Source organism: Polypterus senegalus, chromosome 5 (genome assembly GCF_016835505.1).
Source record: "Polypterus senegalus isolate Bchr_013 chromosome 5, ASM1683550v1, whole genome shotgun sequence".
NCBI classification, from domain to species: domain Eukaryota; kingdom Metazoa; phylum Chordata; class Cladistia; order Polypteriformes; family Polypteridae; genus Polypterus; species Polypterus senegalus.
The window spans coordinates 197,367,082-197,388,280 of NC_053158.1; the positions used below are offsets into that span (position 1 = coordinate 197,367,082).

General features: G+C 37.7%; 1 protein-coding gene across 1 annotated transcript in view; it reads left to right on the plus strand.

Annotated features, from left to right (window-relative positions):
- Positions 1–21,199, plus strand: part of LOC120529789 (up-regulator of cell proliferation-like) — a 128,392-nt gene that overhangs the window by 44,684 nt on the left and 62,509 nt on the right. Inside the window, 1 exon segment of the mRNA XM_039753925.1 lies at positions 5,329–5,457. Within this exon segment, the coding sequence (XP_039609859.1) occupies positions 5,329–5,457 (129 nt within the window).

Consider the following 21,199-nt stretch of genomic DNA (forward strand, 5'->3'; position numbering starts at 1 on the left):
TGTTTCTAAACCTGTTCCACTGCTGCTTGCCTGTTTCTACACTTGAAAACTTATTTTAGTTCATCATCCTTAGATTTTGCTGCATATACTCAAAATTTGCCCAACCAAAGTTAAACTTAGCCCTTTTAGTCTTTGCATTTGCGCTCTTCCAAAACCCTGAGAATTGTATTATAGTGGTTCAATCACCTCTGCACCATCAATTCTGCCCTGATTATTACAAAATACTAAATCTAGACAGGCTTCCCACCGTGTTGATGCTTTAACATACTGTGTTAAGAAACAGTCATTGATTCATCTTAAAACTCTTGCTCTTATGTTTCGTTATTTGAAAGGTTAGTCCAGTAACTATTTTGATATTTAAAGACCCCTTGACTCTAATAACCCCCAGTAAACTTGCCTTTATAATTTTACTAAAAAGATGTGTATTAAAATTACTGTCTGCATTTGGTGGTCTGTAACACATTCCTAAAATAAGGACTCTTTCCCTAATTATTTCCAGATGAATCCAGATGTCCTCACTAAGATGGGGCTCATTGTATAACTGAAGAGATCTTGCATTTAAATTCTGTTTGAAATAAACAACAATCCCACCTGCTTTTCCGTTCTGTCTGTCCTTCCTAAGAAATATGCATTGTCTGTTATACTCATCCCTTTCTTTTTTTTGTTTAGCCAGGTTTCTGTTATTACTATAATATCATAATTACTCACAACTATATACAACTCCAACTCACTTTTTTATTTTTGATACTTCTAGCATTAAGGCAAGATATTTTAACATGTTACTCATTTTACTTTTTTACTTAAAACTTTGAATTAGAATTTACTTTACTATGCATTTTTTATTTTACACATCTTAAAATCAGTATTTTCATGCGGGGGGGGGGAACCAAGGTCACATTGAACACAATGGAATGATGGGAAATGTTTAAATAGTTTTTTTTAAACAAAGAAGATTTACATTTAGAAATCTCCTGTTTTTCCTACTTTATACCTGTGTTGTACTTCTGTAATCAAGGGAAGAATAGAATGACTTTAGAAATGGGAGACTGGAAATTTATTGACAGCAAGACAGCAAGTGGTTGACTTATTAAATATAAGTTGATAAAATGATGACCAAAGCAACCAATGTCTTTTGGTGTTTTAGGTAATTCTAGGCTTTTGTGGTTACACTTGCTGTAGTCCATGGAACTCATAGCACGGAGATCTTTTGATGACTTTTTCCTTCTTTCTGTTTTTCCTGCTGCTGCTGCTGTGATTCAGCTCATTGTCTGACCTTATAAAGTTGGTCTAAAGCAGTTCAGTTCCTGAGATTGCACACTTTTCTCCTTTTATGTAATTATTGTAAGCTGTTTGGATCCAAACCATGCTTCTGATGTTTAAATCTGGAAGTTGTCACAGTTTAATCAGCATATTTGGTACTTGTGCAACTAGGTATCTGTGTATGTTGAGCAATTTGTACTGTGCCAGCAGTTCTGCTCACTCAGCCAGTTCAAACCAGTTCTTAACCTTTAACAAAACCTCATTTAAGTTCTCACCTAGGTCGCAAAGTCTAAATATATGTTGGCAGAGAGAGAGTACGTCTGGATTACCAACTAAAACATCTGTGTGACCTATTTAATAAACTCTTATTGTGTTGCAATACTTTTAATATCTAACATCTAAAAAGAAAGATAATATTAAAAATGGAGATTTTAATAATGCTACTGTATAATGATATCATATTCCCAATGGTCTGCGTATATTTTATTTAATATATGCCACTTTTAAATATGCAATGTGTTGCTAATTTATGAGTTTCTTAGTTTCAAGCATATATTGATTTTCTGTATGCCTGTTTTCCATAGTACACTATAAAGTACATTTAAAAATGTCTTTTATATTTCTGTTCATTTCAGGCTTTTAAAAATATGTTAATTTAACTTAAACTGTATATACACTAGGCAATCTTAAAAAGGCTCAACATGAATAAATGTATTTAATGAAAATGTTTAGATTAAATGCATATTCATCACATTTTACATTTCTGAACATAACTAAAGAGTAGGGTTAGATTAGGTAGACTTTCTAATTCCAGAGGGAAATTTGCAGCAGAAAAGTACAAAAGCAGAAGACATTGTTACAGATATCCAATAGATAAACAAAGACACGACATTTGACACCCAGTGTCTTTACATAGACACACACTCAAGATCAATACAAAGATGACTAATTACTTTCAACAGTACACAAAATAATAATGCAGAATCTATCATTTAGAAGCATTCCTACAAGTAATTGAATTTAAAATGCTTATAGCTCTAGGAATAAGAGTTCTTAACCCTGTTGCTCTTTATCTTTTGAATTCTGCAGCCTACCGGCAACAGCTGATGTTTAGAGCAAAGAGGACAGCTACTGTCTGACAGAATTGAATCGTCTTTCTTTCTAACTAGGGGCTTTGCACCCTGCTCGATTCGTATGCCAACCCCTATCCCCTCCCCTCCCTCCAGCACTACACGCCGTTCTGAAGAGGGAGGCTGAACGCGCACCAAGGAGACGCGGCCGCTCCTCTGAAACCCCTCTTAAATGGTGATACAATGGGAAACAAATAACAGTTGTTTTTTTAACTCCTCTTTGCTCACTCAGCTGCTGGCTTGCTGCTGCTGTGCATCGTGATCTGCATTTCGTGTGGCGCTTCGAACGTTTAAAAGCCTGTACAGCAAATGTGCTTTTTTTTCACTGCCTTGTCTCTCTTGTCTCTCAGACATCCTATGTGATCTCTTTTCACTGTTCTGTTATTTCACAGAGTAATATTTTCCTTTTGTTTGCACTAATGCGATCTTTACTCTCACTTTTTTGAGACTTTTGAATTTTGCTGCTTCCATTATCTCTAAACTGCTCTGCACTATACCATGGGAAAGGTTTTAAGTATGACGTGACCTGTCCGTCTCGCATGATGTGAAAGTGTCTCTCTGTCCCTCCTCAAAAGATCACGTCTCGTAGCAGGAAAAAAAGTCTTGTATCGTCGCAAGATTTTTTTTTATAATAGAGAGACCTGTTTGTAATATACACCCTGCAGTGGGCTGGCGCCCTGCCCGGGGTTTGTTTCCTGCCTTGCACCCTGTGTTGGCTGGGATTGGCTCCAGCAGACCCCCGTGACCCTGTAGTTAGGATATAACGGGTTGGATAATGGATGGATAGATGGATGTTTGTAATATATTTTAATACAATATTACTGTTGACCAATAATTTCATGGCTAATTTTATAATGGTGCTAAGATAAGTTATATTCTTATTAAGGAGGCTGCCAAACCAACAGATAAAAGCAAATGTAACAATGGATTCAATGAAGAATTTATAAAAATGTGTCATTATGTCCACTTTAAAACAGTTGAGTTTCCTAAGAAAAAAAGTTGTGACTGCTCATTCTCACAGATTTTCTCTATGTTAAGATCAAAGTTAAGTTTGTTATCAATGATTGTTCTTAGATATTTGCATGGCTCTTCAATCTACACTGTCTCCCCTTTAAATAAAGTTGAGTCAATGGATGGTAGAGAGCACCTGAAACCTACAACCATAGTTTTTGTCTTCGAAATATTAAGTTGTAGTACTGTGGTGTTGTACCGTGTTAGCCATTATGAATATAGTGAGAAGTCAAGCAAAATGACACCTTTTATTGGCTAACTAAAAAGATTACAATATGCAACCTTGAGGCAACTCAGGCCCCTTCTTCAGGTAATCTTCTGCAGTCATTTGTATACAGGGTAAACAAAAAGAGGAGATAAACAACAACCTTGTGGTGTGCCAAGCCAACAGATGTACTTAGGGTAACAAACAAACAGCCATTGACACACACTCTTTGTGTTTTGTTACAAAGTCCAGAATCTACCCCACCAAGTTAGGCTCCAAACAGAATTGATCAATGAGTGGGGCTGGATCATGTTAAAAGTCTATAAACAGCTGTTGTGTTTTTACACTTAAACCAACAGTAAACTACTATATTAATAAAGACGGACACAAATGCAGCAGTTCTCAAACTTCCATCATTTTATGTGTGTAACAAGTTCCAGGCATAACGTGTGCATTAATAACAAAGTGTGCAGTCACATCACACATTCAATGCAATTATTTGTAATATTAAATAGACCTTATATTTAGTCTTAAATTCTTACATATACATAACAACAGCAGTCTTGCATAATTTTTTGATCTTTCCAAGTGCTCATACAATAAATTCAAAAGTGTTGCTGTGGCATCACCCACACCCCTCTTTGTTCTGTATGCAGATTGGTGAGGGTCCAGTAGGGTCTCTGTTTTCTCTTAATTAACTTCTCAAAGGAGTTCATGATATGAGAATTTAATGCCACTGGTCTAAAGTCACTTAATGCTTTGGATTTGCAGTTTTTGTCAAAGGAATAACAATTGCCTGTTTCTATAGGCTGGGCACTTATTGTAAATCCAAGGACATTTCAGATATGGAGTGGAATATTGGAGATCCTCTGCACAGTAGTGAAGCAGACAGCCACTTATTCTGACTGGACCCAAGCGTTTTTTGATTTTAATTTTAAATTAGTTCCCTTCAATTTTTAGCTCTTTTTTATTTCTGTCTTCCAGGCGCAAGTGGTATGATGTTTGCTGATAGCAACATTTTCAAGTGTACTGTATTTTTTATCATAATGGTTAAAATAAAAATGTGGAGACTGAAAACATTTATTTTCATTACATTTTATGAAAACTATAAGAATCATTCCTAACAGCACAGGGAATATCCACACTTGACCATTTCTAAGCATGAGGTGTTTAATCTATCTAATTAGATATGAAGTTCAAGTAACTCTTAGTCTACACACTGTAACGAGTACTGATGTGAAAGACACAAGAAGAAGCAAAACAGCAGTTTAACCCAACAATAGGGGTGTTTATTGAACAATAATAAACCTCCTTTCTTTATTTCAAATGTCTACCAATCCTACTTACACATCTTTGCTGTTATATCCCAAAGAAATGGCTCATAAAACAATAAATATACACTGCTGAACCACACCTCCACATTACATAACATTGATGGTACCTTGGATCGCCCTCACTCACTGTAGCTCTCTTTCCCTCTCTCTCTGTCTCTCTCTCTCGTGATCCTCCAAGAACTGGGTGCTATCTCCTGCATTAGGCTTCTATTTAGCTCTTATCTGAAAGTCTCCTTCTGTCTTTTTGAATATTGTCAAGGCTTGTAGACTATTAGTTCTTTGCATCTCTAAAGATATTTCCATAACTAAGACATTTATTCTACAGACAGGAAACTCACTGAGGCCAAACTCAAAATGTACACTAACTACGCACTTTTTTGTTTTTCAGATTCTTTGAGTACACCAGAAACTCCTTTACGCAAAAAGAGTCTATTAAGAAGATGTCATTTGCAAATAATGGCAATGTTTGGATACAACTATAAGAAAACCAGCAAGAGGAGCATTGATGATAGGCATGGTAAATTCATATCAGTTTTCTTCTTAATCAATAACTGAAATTCTGGTAAATTTAAGGTTTCTATACTGATATTTCACACTTTTCAGTTGTATGAACAGCCGTGAATAAAATCTGATTTGCATGAATAGTCTACCTCCTCTTTACTAATTCTATTTGAAAAATGATGTGTTACTAATCATACTTTTAGTTGACACCTACTCGCATCAGCCAGAAAGTAACATGTTTGGGAGTGTTAGTCGCACTTCAAATTAGACAGAGGTGAGAAGAGTAACTGAAACAGGTCCTCAAGCAAAAGTAATGTTACACTGAAAAAAATACTAAATACAAGTAGTGGCACTTATCCAAAAAAAAACAATTTCAGTCTAAATAAAAAAAAAATCAGGTCAAATAACTATTCAAGTGCTCAGGTTACATTGATTAAACTTTAAATGTATGACAATGTTAAGACTTTCAATTTTAAGTTAAAGGTACTACTTTCAATAAACTTGGAATAGACAGAAAAAAATGATATACAAAAATGAAGCAATAATTTAAAGTACTGTGTATGTCTCTCACACAAATCATCTTGTGTCTAAACTGCTTGCAAATCTTTTTAAAGGATCTTTGAAGTTCTGTCTTTTAGATGCAGCCCTCTAAGGATGGTTATACCCATCATTCAAAAAAAAAAATTTTTTTTGACTTATGTTCTTTCCTAAGAATATTGTCTGCTTGAGCACATTCATGCTTTTGTCTTCTAGTGACAGGAAGAGGAAGAGATTTATGAGGTGTGTGGCATGCAATCAAGAAACGCTATAAAAATATTTATTTAGTTTTTAAAAGCTTACTTAGTACAGAGTGGTGATACAGAGCTAGCCTTCCTGACTTAAAGTTTAAGGTCTGTATAAAGCCTTCATGTTTTCCCCATTTCTATGGGGACTGATTGATATGAATAAGCGTGTGTGACACACGAACTGTACAGTAAATTACATCAATCCACTTTCCAACCTGCATATATAGATTGTAATGTTTTAAGAATGTTTAGTATATTTTAAGGCTTTTTGCTATAATTTCTTATGAATACTTTGTTTCCTAGTTTCATATCTTGTGATATGGAAGTTTACATACATTTTTTTCTGATAGCTCAATTTCCAATAATATTGTCAAAGCTAAACGCAAGTCATGCTTTAACAAATGATATCCAGCATTTTTTAGACACATGAAGTCAGTTGTCTTCAACAGAGACTCATTAATCATTGAAAGTTTATTAATTTATTTTATGAACCTATTTACTTTAATAACAGGATAGCAAGGAATGTGTATGTCCTGTCTGTTTTGAATCCTAAGACTGGAACCAGAGCACACACCTACACCTATATTTAATGTGCTTAGAATTTAGAGTCTACGATAATTTTAATCTTGACATCTTTGAAACGAGAATGTATGGGAGCACCTGCTAAATCTCCTAAGCACAGGAAGAACATGCAAATTCCACATAAATGAAAGGGCTACAGTTTGAATCCAGGACTATGCAACTGTTTTGAAGCAGCACTAAGCACTACACCTCTCTCACTCACTGCAATCATCAATCAGTTAATGGTGTTTATATTTTTGTAGTTATGTTTACACATATCACAAGAAATATGAACTTGAACACAGATATGTAATCTCTGTGTATGTAACGCACCTGTAAGACATGCTGTTAAATGTTAGATAACAATGTCATCCATTTTCAAACTTTGAATTTTTTATATTTCAGCAGCTCTTATTTTGGTAAAGTCTTTCAAATTGATGACTGCTCAAGTCACACATTGATTTGTATTATTAACAGAAATACAAACATGTGCAATTTTTAATATCTGGAAAAAAATTGGGATTAACTTGTTTAGAGATCTTTATATAGACAACGTCTTTGCATCCAATGAACAATTACCTTCCAAATGTAACATTCCATCTACACATTTCTTTCACTATCTTCAAATCAGGAACTTTGTTAAACAGAACCTGCCCGATTTTCCTCATCTTGCACTCTTTCATGCCTTAAAAAATATTACTTAATTTCAAGGACTCAGACACCATCTCTGAAATATATAAAATTATTTTACAGTCCATCCCTTTCAAAGATCCAAGAGGAAACTGGGGAAAAGATCTCTCAATTAATATATCAGAAAAGGAGTGGAAAATAGCAATGCAGAGAATTCACTCGAGCTCCATATGCGCAAAGCATACAATTATACAACTCAAAATTATATATCAAGCACATCTGTCTCGTCTAAAACTCTCCAAAATGTTTCCAGGGCAGGATCCAACCTGCGAATGCTGCAACCAAGTCCCAGCCTCACTGGGTCACATGTTTTGGGCCTGCTCCAAATTAACATCAATCTGGACTAAAATTTTTAATTACCTTTCAGACAGCCTTGGTGTCACAATCCCTCCTAACCCATTAACAGCTGTGTTTGGGGTTCTTCCAGGTGGGTTTAAGGTGGAGAAGGACAACCAAACTGTGATTGCATTCACTACACTTTTGGCACGCAGACTTATTTTGCTAAACTGGAAGAATCCTAATTCTCCTGTTTTAAATCAGTGGGAAACCAATGTTTTATACTATCTGAAATTGGAAAAAATCAAATACTCGGTTAGAGGATCTGTACAGATTTTTTTCAAAACATGGCAGGATCTAATCAATAATATTTTAGAATAAGCTCTTAAAGCACAGAGGAAGCAATTATTTCTGTATTTCTTTTTCCTCTCCATTCATCTCTATTGGCTTATCAAACTTATCAATTTAGGTATGTCTACAAGTCTTAAGTTTTACTCCGTTGGCCTTGTTCTCTCTCTCAGGGGTGGGGGTCGACTTGTTCTCAATCCTAATTTTTGTAATAATTGATTGATTTGTATGGAATGATTGCAATAACATTTCAAAAAGAAATACAGAAGAAAGTTTTCCCAGGTGTTTGTTACATCTTTACAAACATATTCGCCTTATATAGTGTGTATATGTGATAGCAACATTTCAATTCATTATTAAATCAGCAATACAAAAGTAAAATTTAAAAATCTTCTGTCTCTGTGTTACGTGTGTCTTACTGCTACATGTCGCTAGAACTACTGTATTATTGAATGTCTTCCCATAGAGAAGAAGTTTACATGCACACAATGCTTCCAGTTTCACTGATGTAAGTAAGTTTATTCCCCAAACGTTTTTCAAAAAGTATGCATTGCCTATAGAGAAGGAAGGGAGATGGAATCAGGCCCAGAAGTAGCCTCTGTAAGGCACTGGCTACACTCGAGCAAAACAATAACTTCAGAATTTGTGTGTGGCAATTCTGATAATTAAACATGAGACCCTGATGGTTTGGAGTATGAACACGTTTAAAAATATTGTATATGGTAAAGAACTGAATTAAAACTAAACTGTAATTTTATTTTAAGGTTTCTGCTATTGAATTGCCCCATACTTGCTGAATCACTTTACCGCTTGGATATGTGTGTGTGATTGTTGCTGGTAAGATCTGGAGCTTTACCTAACCTGGTTGTTTTCTGTGACCCTAAATTAGGTTGGACTAATTTACTTCACATCACATTAGAACGTTAGAACAATTATGACCAGAATAGGCCATTCATCCCAGCAAACTCAGCAATTTTTTTGATCTAGATTATCCAAACAAATTGTCTAAATTTGAGAGTCTTACTTTCCGCTGCCCTCTTTGGTAGTATGTTCTGTGTGTCTATGTTTTTGTGTGTGTAGATGGTTTAAAGAAATTACCTTTACGAAAAATAAATTTGACACTTTAATCATTGATGAGCTTTAAGCAAGACACAAACACAAACACCATTCAGTGATCACTTGAGGTGTGTGCACTGTGCAGGTTTCTACAGTTTAGACTTGTATCTGAGTCAGCAAGTTAAGAGTTGTGTTGTTCATCAGATGAAGAGTGGGAGGATGAATGGGAACAAAAGGAGAGAACTGAAAGCAAGAAAAACAACGAGGGTCTTTCCTTCCATAATTCTACTTTGCACCACTTTTTTCAATAATTCTGAGGTCCGTTCACTATTTCAAGAATATGTTGCACAGATAGCTTGTTAGCATCTCTAAGAAGAGGTTACTGCTACTAAGACAGAAACAGTCACATTGGAATTTGATTTAGAAAAAAAAAATCAAATAGTAGGCAGAGCAGCTGGTGAATTGATAACTGCTGTAAAATGCAGTTCATCAGCTGGACAGGGGTATCCAGAAAGTGGGTGAAGAAAATGTGAATTAAAAACAAGAGATTATGGAAATGAAGGAAACTCCAAGTGCATGGAAGTTTTGAAAGTGTTAATGTAAGAGAGTCAACAAGTCAGAAGAAAAGTGCATTGCTTTAGCAGTTAGTTTGAATGAAACAGAACAAAAGAAAAAAGATATGTGTGCTGTATGGGGAGTCCAGCTGCATTAAAAGAACATTAGAACAATCAAGATGAGAATGGGCCATTCAGCCCAACAGAGCTTGCCATTTCATTCTTCTAAAATAACATCAACTTGAGATTTGAAAGTTCCTAAAGTCCAACAGTCTACCACACTTTTTTTCACTTATACCATGTGTAAAGAAAAATTTCCTAATGTTTGTGCAAATGTTACCCTTAACAAGTTTCCAACTGTGTCCCCATGTTCTTGATGAACTCATTTTAAAGTCACAGTCTTAATCCACTGTATTAATTCTCTTCATAATTTTAAACACTTCAGTCAGGTCTCCTCTTAATCTTCTTTTGTTTAAACTGTAAAGGCTCTGCTCTTTTAATCTTACCTCATAACTCATCCACTGTAGCCATTGAAAGCCTAGTTGCTCTTCTTTGGACTTTTTCCAGCAATGTTTTTTTTTTGTAGCCTGGAGACCACAACTGCACACAGAACTCCAGATGAGGCCACACCAGTGTGTTATAAACCTTGAGCGTCACCTCCTTAGACTTATAATGCACATATCAGGGTGCTATATAACCTGACATTCTGTTAGCCTTCTTAATAGCTTCTTAACACTATAGCAGTTGTCCCATTGTGTATTCAAACCTAACATTTTTACTTCCTACATGTAATACTTTACATTTGCTTACATTAAATTTCATCTGCCACAGATCTTTTCAAGTATGTATGCTGTCCAAACCCCTCCGTAATGATAAAGTGAATTCTAGATTATCTGCCAAGCCACTAGCTTGGTATCATCTGCAGACTTAAACAACTTGTTACCTATATTCCTATTCAAATCATTTATACAGTATATATATTAAAAATCGCTGTGACCCTAGCACTGACCATTGAAGGACACAACTCTTAACATCTGCCAATTCTGATGAGGATACTCACATCATATCTTCTGCTGTGCCTGAACCATTTTTTTACCCACCTACGCACCACACAATGAAATCTTACTTCTTTTAGTTTGATACACAACCTACCTGGAAAGGGGTATCTCTCTGCCTCTCCCAAGGTTTCTTCCATTTTTTCTCTTTTTTGGGAGTTTTTTCTTGTCTTCTAAGAGAGCCAAGGCTGGGGGGCTATCAAGAGGCAGGGCCTGTTAAAGCATATTGCGGCACTTCTTGAGTGATTTTGGGTTATACCAAAATAAATTGCATTGTATTGTATTGTATCTCATGTGGCACTTTATCATATGCTTTCTGAAAGTCAAAATAAATAAATTCATATGCTCCACTGTGATCACATTCTTTTGTTGCTTCCTCATAGTATTCCAGCAGGTTAGTTAGTTAAAACATGACCTCCCTCTTCTGCACTCATGATGACTGTTTATTAAAACTCCTATTCTTGCCATGTGTTGCTCAGTATCTTACTTAATAATTCCCTCCACTAATTTACCTGTGATGTATGTTAAGCGGGTAGGCACAGTGGCACAGTGGGTAGCGCTGCTGCCTCACAATTAGGAGACCCGGGTTTGCTTCCCTGGTCTCCCCTGTATGGAGCTTGCATGATCTCCCCGTGTCTGCATGGGTTTCCTCCCTAGTTGTCCCTAGTGTGTGCTTGGTGTGTGGGGGCGTGTGTGTGCGCCCTGCGGTGGGTTAGCGCCCTGTCCGGGGCTTGTTTCCTGTCTTGCGCACTGTGTTGGCTGGGATTGGTTCCGGACCCCTGTGACCCTGTAGTTAGGATATAGCAAGTTGGATAATGGATGGATGGATGGATGGATGTTAAGCTTACTGGCCTATAGTTGCTTTGATCTGCCTAGTCGTACTTTTAATATAATGGGGTAATATTTGCCTTTTGCCACCCTTTCAGAATTTCCACGGTGTACAGTGACTTCCTAAAAATATGCATCAAGGGTTTATATCTGCATTTGCTAACCTACATAAGCACTCCAAGATAAATATTACCTGGTCTTGATGATTTGTTTGATTTCAGCCTATTTAATCTAAGCAGCACTTCTCATTCTACAGTTTCCAGATCACTCAGTACCTCCTTAGTAGTCCCATTTACCGCTGTGAGGTTATCCACTTTCTCACATGTGAAGGCCTCATAAAAATGTGAGTTTAGAGCATCTGACATTTCACTTTCTGTATTTTAAAATTCCTTTTTGCTATTCCTTATGCCCTTCACCTCCTCCTTGACAATTCTTTTACTTTTAAAATACTGAAAGAATCTCTTTGGGTCATTATTCACCCTATCTGCTATATATCCCTCTAACTGCCTTTTAGCTTCCATAATATTCTTCTTAATGGTTGCACTCATGCACTCATATGCCCTACAATTCACATTAAAGTTATTAGTCTTATACAGTATACCTTATATAGCTGTTTTTCCTTTGCAGCTTTTTTTTAACTCTTTATTAATTCAGTGCAGATTCTCTTTTTTAATTTCCCAGTAATTCCAAATTTAGGTATGTACCTGTCATATGGAAAAACCTATATGGAAAATGTTGTTAAACCTGTTCCACTGCTCCTCAGCTGTCTCCTCACTTAAAATCACATCCTAGCCTGTCATTCTTAAATTCTGCCAGATATGCTCAAATTTTGCCCTACCAAATTTAAACTTAATAGTTTCATTCTTTGCATTTGTGCTCTTCCAAAACACTTATCACAACTACACCCTCAATTCTGTCCTGATTATTACAAAATACTAACTCTAGACAGGGATCCCCTGGCATAGTGCTTTAACACAGTACAATTACCAAAGCCTACAAAAAAACTCATAAACCCGTCCGCCTTAAATCCATGACGCCGGACCTCTCGGTGCATCCAAATGGTGCTATCGATCTCCTTTACGTCTAGTGCAGTTGTGTTGTTCTTATATGTGAGTGGATGTTTCTTGTGGAGAGGGCTTCTGTTCTCTTTCTCCGATGTAGAATCCCCATCCTCATCTGTGTTCATTTGAATAATAAAAAAAAAAACCCGCTAACCTTTATAAAGTACCTTACATTTACACCGGCTGTTACAGACTCCAATCAAATGTATGTTTTAATTGTATAATATCTATATATATAATTCACTAAGACAAGACACCCATGGAAAGGCAAGATACCCATGGAAAGCACGCCGGAAGGGGCGTGGATTCACTAAACGCCGACAAGTAAGGCGCCCATGGCGCGCAGGAAGGAGCCCGCCCACCAACTCTAAGACCATTGGATACGACGACAACTCGCAGAACCACGCCCACCAACTTCGGACGCGACGACACAGGAAAAACGGCGTCATTTATGTTCGTCTGTCGTAGAGTCCACATGCACATCTGAGCCACGTTGACTGTTCATAGAGGCGTGTTTCTCGCGGAAGTGAATCGCTATATGCAGCGTGTAAAATGGTTTGCAAGGGGTATCCCATGGGATCCTTAAAACAATCCTTTAAAACTGAGGTTAAAACACAATGAAGGAAGCAGTCTTTAAAAACCAATAAGCCCTGTGCCTCTGTTTCATTACCGTCTCACCTGCTTCACCAATGAAGGCCCTGCAACAGTCGAGACGCTCTCTCAGAAGCTGACCTTCTCTGTGCCTGACCGGTTCAAACAGAGGCACCACATGACCAGGCAGTGTGTATGCTTCGAGAACGAGGGTGGACGCGGGAGGACTATCTAAGAAGAGGCATGTTTGTCACGGATGTAAATCGCTGTATGCGGCGTGTAAAACAGTTTGTTTGTTCGTTCCGTGCATTGTTACAATGTTGCTTTTCTTGCTGATTTATTACATTACCGATTTTTCAAATGTTAATTTTCTCCCTGTGCTTAAAAATCATTAAAAAACCGGCCTGATTATGCGGCGTATGGTATGCCGCGGGTTGGCTATTTAACAATAAGAGCAGTTCACTACTCAAAATGTTTATTTTCGGACGTGGGAAGGCTCAAACCCGCAACTTCTTGAAAAGGAGTCAGCAGTTCTTACCACTGTACTACCAAAGAAGTCGTGACAATGAAGTTCACTAACCCGATTTCTTTTTCTTTGGTTATAGTCTTGAATAAATGCGCACTTGTTCTGTTATACTTGTACCTTTTGTGAAAGTGCTTACTGTATTTGATATTTGGACTTCAATCTTTACACATTATACACTTTGTGTCAAAATTTTGTCATTAGTACTAAAACATGGAAAAAGTTTGTCTTTTAGGTATGTGTTCAACATTTCTTGCATTTCCTGTCATCCTACACTTATAGAGATCTTTGTAGACACGGAACACACATGAAATACATATGTTCCAAATAACAATATATTATTTACCCTATACAGACCTTTGTGCCTCACTCCCAGATAAAAAAGGCTTGAACTGAGAGAGCTTTTTCCCCTTCCCGCAGTGGTGGAAGGATGGGATAATAGGCAGCTTGCTGCTTTTGCTTATTGACACATTTGCAAAACAAAAGGCGCTGATGGAGAGGTGCAAATGAATTTAAGGTGGGCCGGGTTCACAAGGTTTTTTGTAGGCTTTGGTAATTCTAGTGTTAACATACTGTGTTAAAAAACAGTCACTGATTACTTCTAAAAACTCCTGTTCTTGTGCTCTTCTATTTGCACAGTTAGACCAGTAAATATTTGGGTAGTTAAAATCCCTCAGATCTACAATATCCTCCTCTAAATTTGCCATTTTTATATTACTAAAGCGATGTCCACTTAAATCATTGTCTGCATTGGACGTTCTATAACACATTCCTAAAATAAGACCTCTTTCCCAAATGCTTTCCAGATGAAGCCACATCTCCTAACTAAGATGGGGCTCATCATCCAACTGAAGAGGACTTGCATTTAAATTCCATTTGACATAAATGGCAACCCCCCTCCTTTTCTTTTCTGTCTATCCTTCCTAAAAAATGTGTACCCCTCCATGTTATACTCATCCATATTTTTGTTATATAGCAACATTTAATTTATTGTTATAATATCAAATTTATGGTCGGCTACATAGAACCTTTTGATACTTCCAGGATTAAGGCAAGCTGTTTTTAGCATGTTACTCATTTTACTTTTGCACTTACAATTTGGGCTAGAATTTATTACTATACATTTTTATTTTACACTATTGTTCCTTCATGTACAGATTCTAAACCTGGCCTGTCCTAGAGTCCCAGACCCCTGCCCCCATATTCTAGTTTGAACCATCTTTGACTAGCATTCTCATATACGTCCCTAACAAATTGATGCTCCTCCATTTCAAATGTAATCCGTCATGGACAGTGGTGGTTCCAGATCAAATTTACTGAGGGGCCAGGGTGGGGCCAGTGTTTTTTCATGGGGGCACAGAACATCACCATAAGCAATTAATTAAAATTTTATCTCTTCAGCACAAGGGCCATAACAGGGGCCAGGGCCAGTTCTACAGGGGCACTGGCCCTTGTTAGCCCCGATCTAAAACCGCCTATAGTCACGGCAGAACAGGCCCCATCTGTTCAAAAGGGGGTCCCGAGGCCCCATATAAATATCCAATTACCTTACACCAAGATCTGAGCCACGCATTAATACATTTTATTTTATTTTATTTATTCGTAGGCGCCTTTCTAAACACTCAAAGTCACAGAACAATAGATAAAACACACATTATAAACATAATGTTAATAATAAAATTATAATCAAATAAAAAAAGCAATCTTAACAGATGAGTGTTAATTTTAGATTTGAAAAGTGAGAATAAATCAGTATTTCTAAGCTTGGATGGTAATGAGTTCCAAAGCTGAGGAGCAGAGCAACTGAATGCTGTGCTCTCCCCTTGGTGGTAATGCAGGTGAAGGGGACAGTCAACTGGATAGAAGAAGAGGATCTAAGGGTGCGGAAGGGAGTGGCAACATGGAGGAGGTCAGACAGATATGGAGGGGCAAGGCTGTGGATAGCCTTAAATGTTAACAGGAGAATTTTAAAGTCAATATGGAACTTAACTGGAAACCAATGAAACTGCTCCAAAATGGGAGTGATATGGTGAATAGATGGGGTTCTAGTAAAGATGCGGGCAGCTAAATTCTGAACCAGTTGAAGTTTATAAAGAGATTTGCAAGAAAGACCAAAGAAAAGGGAATCGCAATAATCCAGGCGAGAAGTGACAAGGCTATGAACAAGGATATCAGTTGTATGGGGACTGAGGGAGGGGTGAATATGATTAATGTTACCAGGGTTTCCTTTCTTCTATGCAGTCAATAAGCGAGGAGAGTGGAAAGGAAAAACTGGCTTGCTAGTGAGGTAAAGCTGGGTGTCATCAGCATAACAGTGGAAGTTAATGTTATATTTACGAAAGATATTGCTGAGGGGAAGGGGGTAAATGATGAAGAGGAGGGGCCCCAGGACAGAGCCATGGGACACACCTGAAGTAACAGTGGTGGATTGGGATGTGAATGTTTTAAGCTGAACAAACTGAGTGCAGCCTGAGAGGTGGGGTCTGAACCAATCTGGTGGAGTGTGGGTAATGCCAATCGAAGATAATCTACTGAGAAGAGTAGTATGACAAATTGTGTCAAAGGCTGCTCTCAGATAAAGGAGAATGAGAATAGTAATTAAACCAGAATCAGCTGCCATTAGGAGGTTGTTAGTAATTTTGATAAGTGCCATTTCTGTACTATGAAGGGGGTGAAAACCAGACTGGAACGGTTCGTGCAGATTATTTTAAGATAAATGAAAATGAGGTTGAATAGCCACTATTTCTTCAAGAACTTTGGAAATAAAGGGTAGATTATAAATAGGATTAAAATTACTGAAATATTTGGATCAGCACTAAGTTTTTTTTAATATTGGGGTTATGGCAGCAGTTTTAAAAGGTGAAGGAACAGTTCCAGTGGCTAGAGAGGAGTGAATTATAGCAGAAATAAGAGGAACCAAAGAAGGGAGGCAGGTTTTAACTAGAAATGTAGGGAGAGGGTCCAGTTGACTGGAGGATTGCTTAGATTTACAGACAAGATCTGAGATTTCTGAGAAAGTAGGAAGCTGAAAAGAGCAAAATGAGTGCGTAGGTGGATGAAATTCAAATGAAATGCTGAAGGAATCCATACCGAGAGACTGGTGTATCCTCTGGATTATTTCATTAAAAAAGGACATAACGGAATTGCAAAAATCAGTTGAATAAAAGTGAGAAGCTAGAGAATCTGGGGTTTGTGTGATATTATTAAGCAGTGAAAACAATGACTTGGTGTTACCTTTATAGGAAGAAATGTGAGTATAATAGTTAGATCTGGTTTGAGCAATACAGGCCCTTAATACAATGTATGGGTTTTATACATCTCTTTGTGAACAAAGAGTCCAGTTTTTTTTATATAACTGTTCAAGTTGCTGGCCTTTTGGGATTCAAAAGCCGAAGTTCAGGCGTGAACCAGAGAGCAGAAAAAGAGAAAAGAAATAGATCTAGTTTTTAACAGAGCGAGAGAGTTAAGAATACCATTAAGTCCAGTGTTATAGTGACCAGTTCTTCAGAAGAGGATAAATTATGAATGTCCATAAGGGAATCAATAGTAGAGGAGAGAAAATCCAAGTTAATTTTCTTAATAGTACGGAAAGACATGAGCTTAGTAATGGAAAGAGCAAGTTTAACGTTGAATGAAAGAAGAAAATGATAAGTTATGGGGAGTTCTTCTGCAGTACAATCAAGGGGGGTAAATCCAGAGCAGCAGATCAAATCCAGGATATGTCCTTTAGCATGAGTGGGAACATCAGTATGCTGCTGGAATCAAAATTTCTGAGGGCAAGATTTAAAGTCTGTAGTAAGAGGGATATTGGTATTAAACATATGTATATGAAAATCCCCCAGAAGTATTATGTTTGATGAAACAGTAGATAGTTGTGTAAGAAAAACAGCAAAGTTATTCAAGAAGTCATTATTTGATTTAGGAGGATGGTAAACAGTTGCAATAATAGTAGGAATAGGTCCAGTCGATTGACACACAATAGATTCAATAGAGCTGAAGGCAGGAACAGACAATGGCAGGACTTTCCTCTTGACCTCCAACCCCAGCCAGAGCCACGGGGTTGACAAATGTAAGCAAACCCCTGGGGAGTGGATTTGTTAAGTTGGGAAAAGTCATGAGGTTGTTGCCATGTCTCGGTAAGACAGAAAAAGTCAAACTTACGATCAGTGAGGAGATGCTGGATGAGGTGCCCCTTGCTCGTAAGTGAGTGGATGTTCGAAGTTGACAATAGTGTTATCACATTTGGCAACGGTGGTAGGCGACTGAGCTAGGCTGGCTAACACACTGTGGTCAGCACCCCTGCCTATGTAACATGGAGGACGTCGAGAGTTGGACCAGATAAAGTTTATTATTTTCATGGTGTCAGCCTGGAGACTCCGGCAGGACCCACAGTGGAAGTACCTGAGACAGGAGAGGAATACGATGTCTAGGTAGAGATACAGTGCAGTCAGCATGATGCTCAGACAGGTGGAAGCGCAGTTGGAGTAGCTCAGTAGCTGAGTACTGAAGCAGGCCTGTTGCAAGCTGGATAGTGAGCGAAAGGAGGGACCAAACAAACACGAACCAAATAAATATCCTACCAGTCCACACTGTAAGTGAGAACGCAAACAACTGAGACATCTGGAGAACAGAACCAGGTAAGTTTCTAAACAGGGTTAGGATGAAAATAGTCCATACACAGCCACACTGAAGTGTCAACAAAATCACCAGTCGAGCTAGAAATCATCAGTCTATCTATAAATAACTGAAAAATAATACTTGAAGAAAAAGTCGGCCAAATCTTGCTTAGTTCATTAGATCATAAACTTATCGTAAAAAAAGGTACCGGCGAGCAGCGACGCCCAGTCCCGTCAGCATTCACTCAACTGGAGGTTTTTAAGGTAAAGACCTATGCTCAATCCTGCAGATTTCTTCAGTCTTACCTGGACTGGCATGTGGCATAGGCAAAACTTTAGAGAACACAACCTTGTCATTTCTGCTCCTCAGCCTGGCACCTGACTGTTTAAATTTGGATCATAGAACTGACAGTCTACCCATATGTATGTCATTTGTTCCAACATGAACAATGACAACTCAATCCACCCTTGCTCTGGCCAAGGGCCAATCCACTATTCCAGGGAGAACTCCCACCTATGCATCGTGAAGGCAACATACCATCCATGACTCTCTGTTTCCAGACTGAACCTGCACTTCAATACTCCTAATCTTTCCAGTGACCACCTCTCCAATTATAGCCAAAATTACAAAGTATATAAGCTATTCTTTCGCCTTCTCTACCTCCAATGAGTGTTGCACACTGCCTCCCATCTCTGACTCAAATGAAGTGAGGCAGTGGACTCCTTTTAAGTCGTACCCATAGAAATAGTAGGAAGCTTCCTCCCCTGACAGTGCCCTCTAACGATACCCAGAGACAGGACTGCACTTCCAGACTCTAACTCCCACGCATTCCTGTGGGTGTCCCGACTGGGTTGACATTTAGAACCACTGCCACCTATTGTATGAGGAATGGAATGACTCCTGATCCTCTGCCTTTCTTAGTCCGTTCATTAAATCATTCCTGCTAGCCATTTCGCTTGCATCCTCATACTGGCCTCCCATTTAGGTAATGATACATCCTCCGATCTGGCCAATATGCCAGTTCTCCTACTTCACCACGCACCTTAAGAGTTATTATAGACATGCTTTGTCTAACTTTTGTCTGCTCTTAATATTTGATCTAAAACTTAATACAAACAATCATTTTCTAACAAAAATAAGATAAATGATAATCAGCAATGCCATATGCCAATGCATAAATCAATAACCCCGGATTTTCTCAAACTTTTCAAGATACCATATATCAGTTACCTCAAACTTTCCCACATATGAAAAAAAAAACTTCCTAATATTTGTGTAGATTCTACCCTTAACACATTTCCAAACATGTCCCTGTATTTTTCTTGTTAAATCTATGTGAAAGTAATGGCCTGGAACAACAATGCTAATTTCTTTCATAATTTTAAAACCTTTGATCATGTCAACTTTTAATCTGCATTTGATTAAACTGAAAAGGTTCAATTACTTTCATCTCTCCTCATAGCTCATATCTCTCAGTCCTGGAATCAGCCTAGTCAATTTTATCTGGAATTTCTTTAAGACTGCTGTATTATTTGTGTAATATGAATACCAAAACTATACAAAGTACTCCAGGTGAGGCCTAACTAGTGTGTTAATAACTTTAACCATAATCTTCCTTGATTTATACTCTACACATTGTTTTGCACAAACCTTTTTGATTGCTCTTGTACTCTGCATGAATGCAAATGGTGAAGAATTCCTGTGATTCCGAGGTCCTTCTCATAAGGGATACTTTCAAACTTCAAGTCTTCTATTGCAGTCATGTAACTGTTCTGTTCAGAACGTACTCAGTGGTTCTGCAAGGAGTAGCCACAAACTCACATTAGACACAATAATGTACAATTCATTACCTTCCTATAGGTTTTCTGAGTGCGCCAAAAACTCCTTTAGAAAAAGAATATGTAAGACGTGAATTTGATTCTCATCCATCCATCCATTATCCAACCCGCTATATCCTAACTACAGGGCCACGGGGGTCATCTATACGTATTGTTTGTGTCTAAACATTCAAACTCATGACACACACTTTGGCTCATTGACATAACAATTTAATGATCTCATATTTTCCACTTAACAATCAATTTGCCATCCTAGTTCACAGTGTGGTATGATATGACTTCTTCATTATATTTACTGCTCCTTACAATTGCATCACCAATTACACACGTGTACAGTATCTGTCACTTTAAACCCTTTGACATTTTACACTTAATTAACACCCACCAAGGCTCCATGCAATGTTTTTGTGGATCAGTGCACCTGGTCAGCCAGGAGTCCATTCACGTCCATGGGAGATAGCACCAAACACATCAAAGTCTGAGGTGAATTTTGCCTTTTTTCTTCTCTGAAACACTATACGACCATGACACTCTGTTAAAAAATGAAAATATGTTATAAATGAATATATTTAAAACTATAGCTACCCTGGCAAAGAACAAAAGGGCGGATTTAACAATTTCAACCTATATTTAAAACAATGAGTTTATTCATATAAATGTATAACAGCAAGCATAAGAGAAGAAATTGAATGATCAGCCTCATTATCTAGCCGCTCTAGATAGTGTAACCAGTAGCAGGTGCCACTAAGTCCATTACTTCAGACACAGTAATACACAACACAATTCCAGGTTCAAATAAATGATTTTTATTTGACAAAAAAAAACTTTTCAGAAGAACACCAGCACAAATACACCATTCACAATCCTCCTGCCTCCTCCAAAATAGTGTTTTCCACTGCTTGCTGACTCTGACTCAATATAAGGCTTTCTTTTAAACTAGACCCGGGTACTGCATCTGCTCTCCTGTCCGGCTTG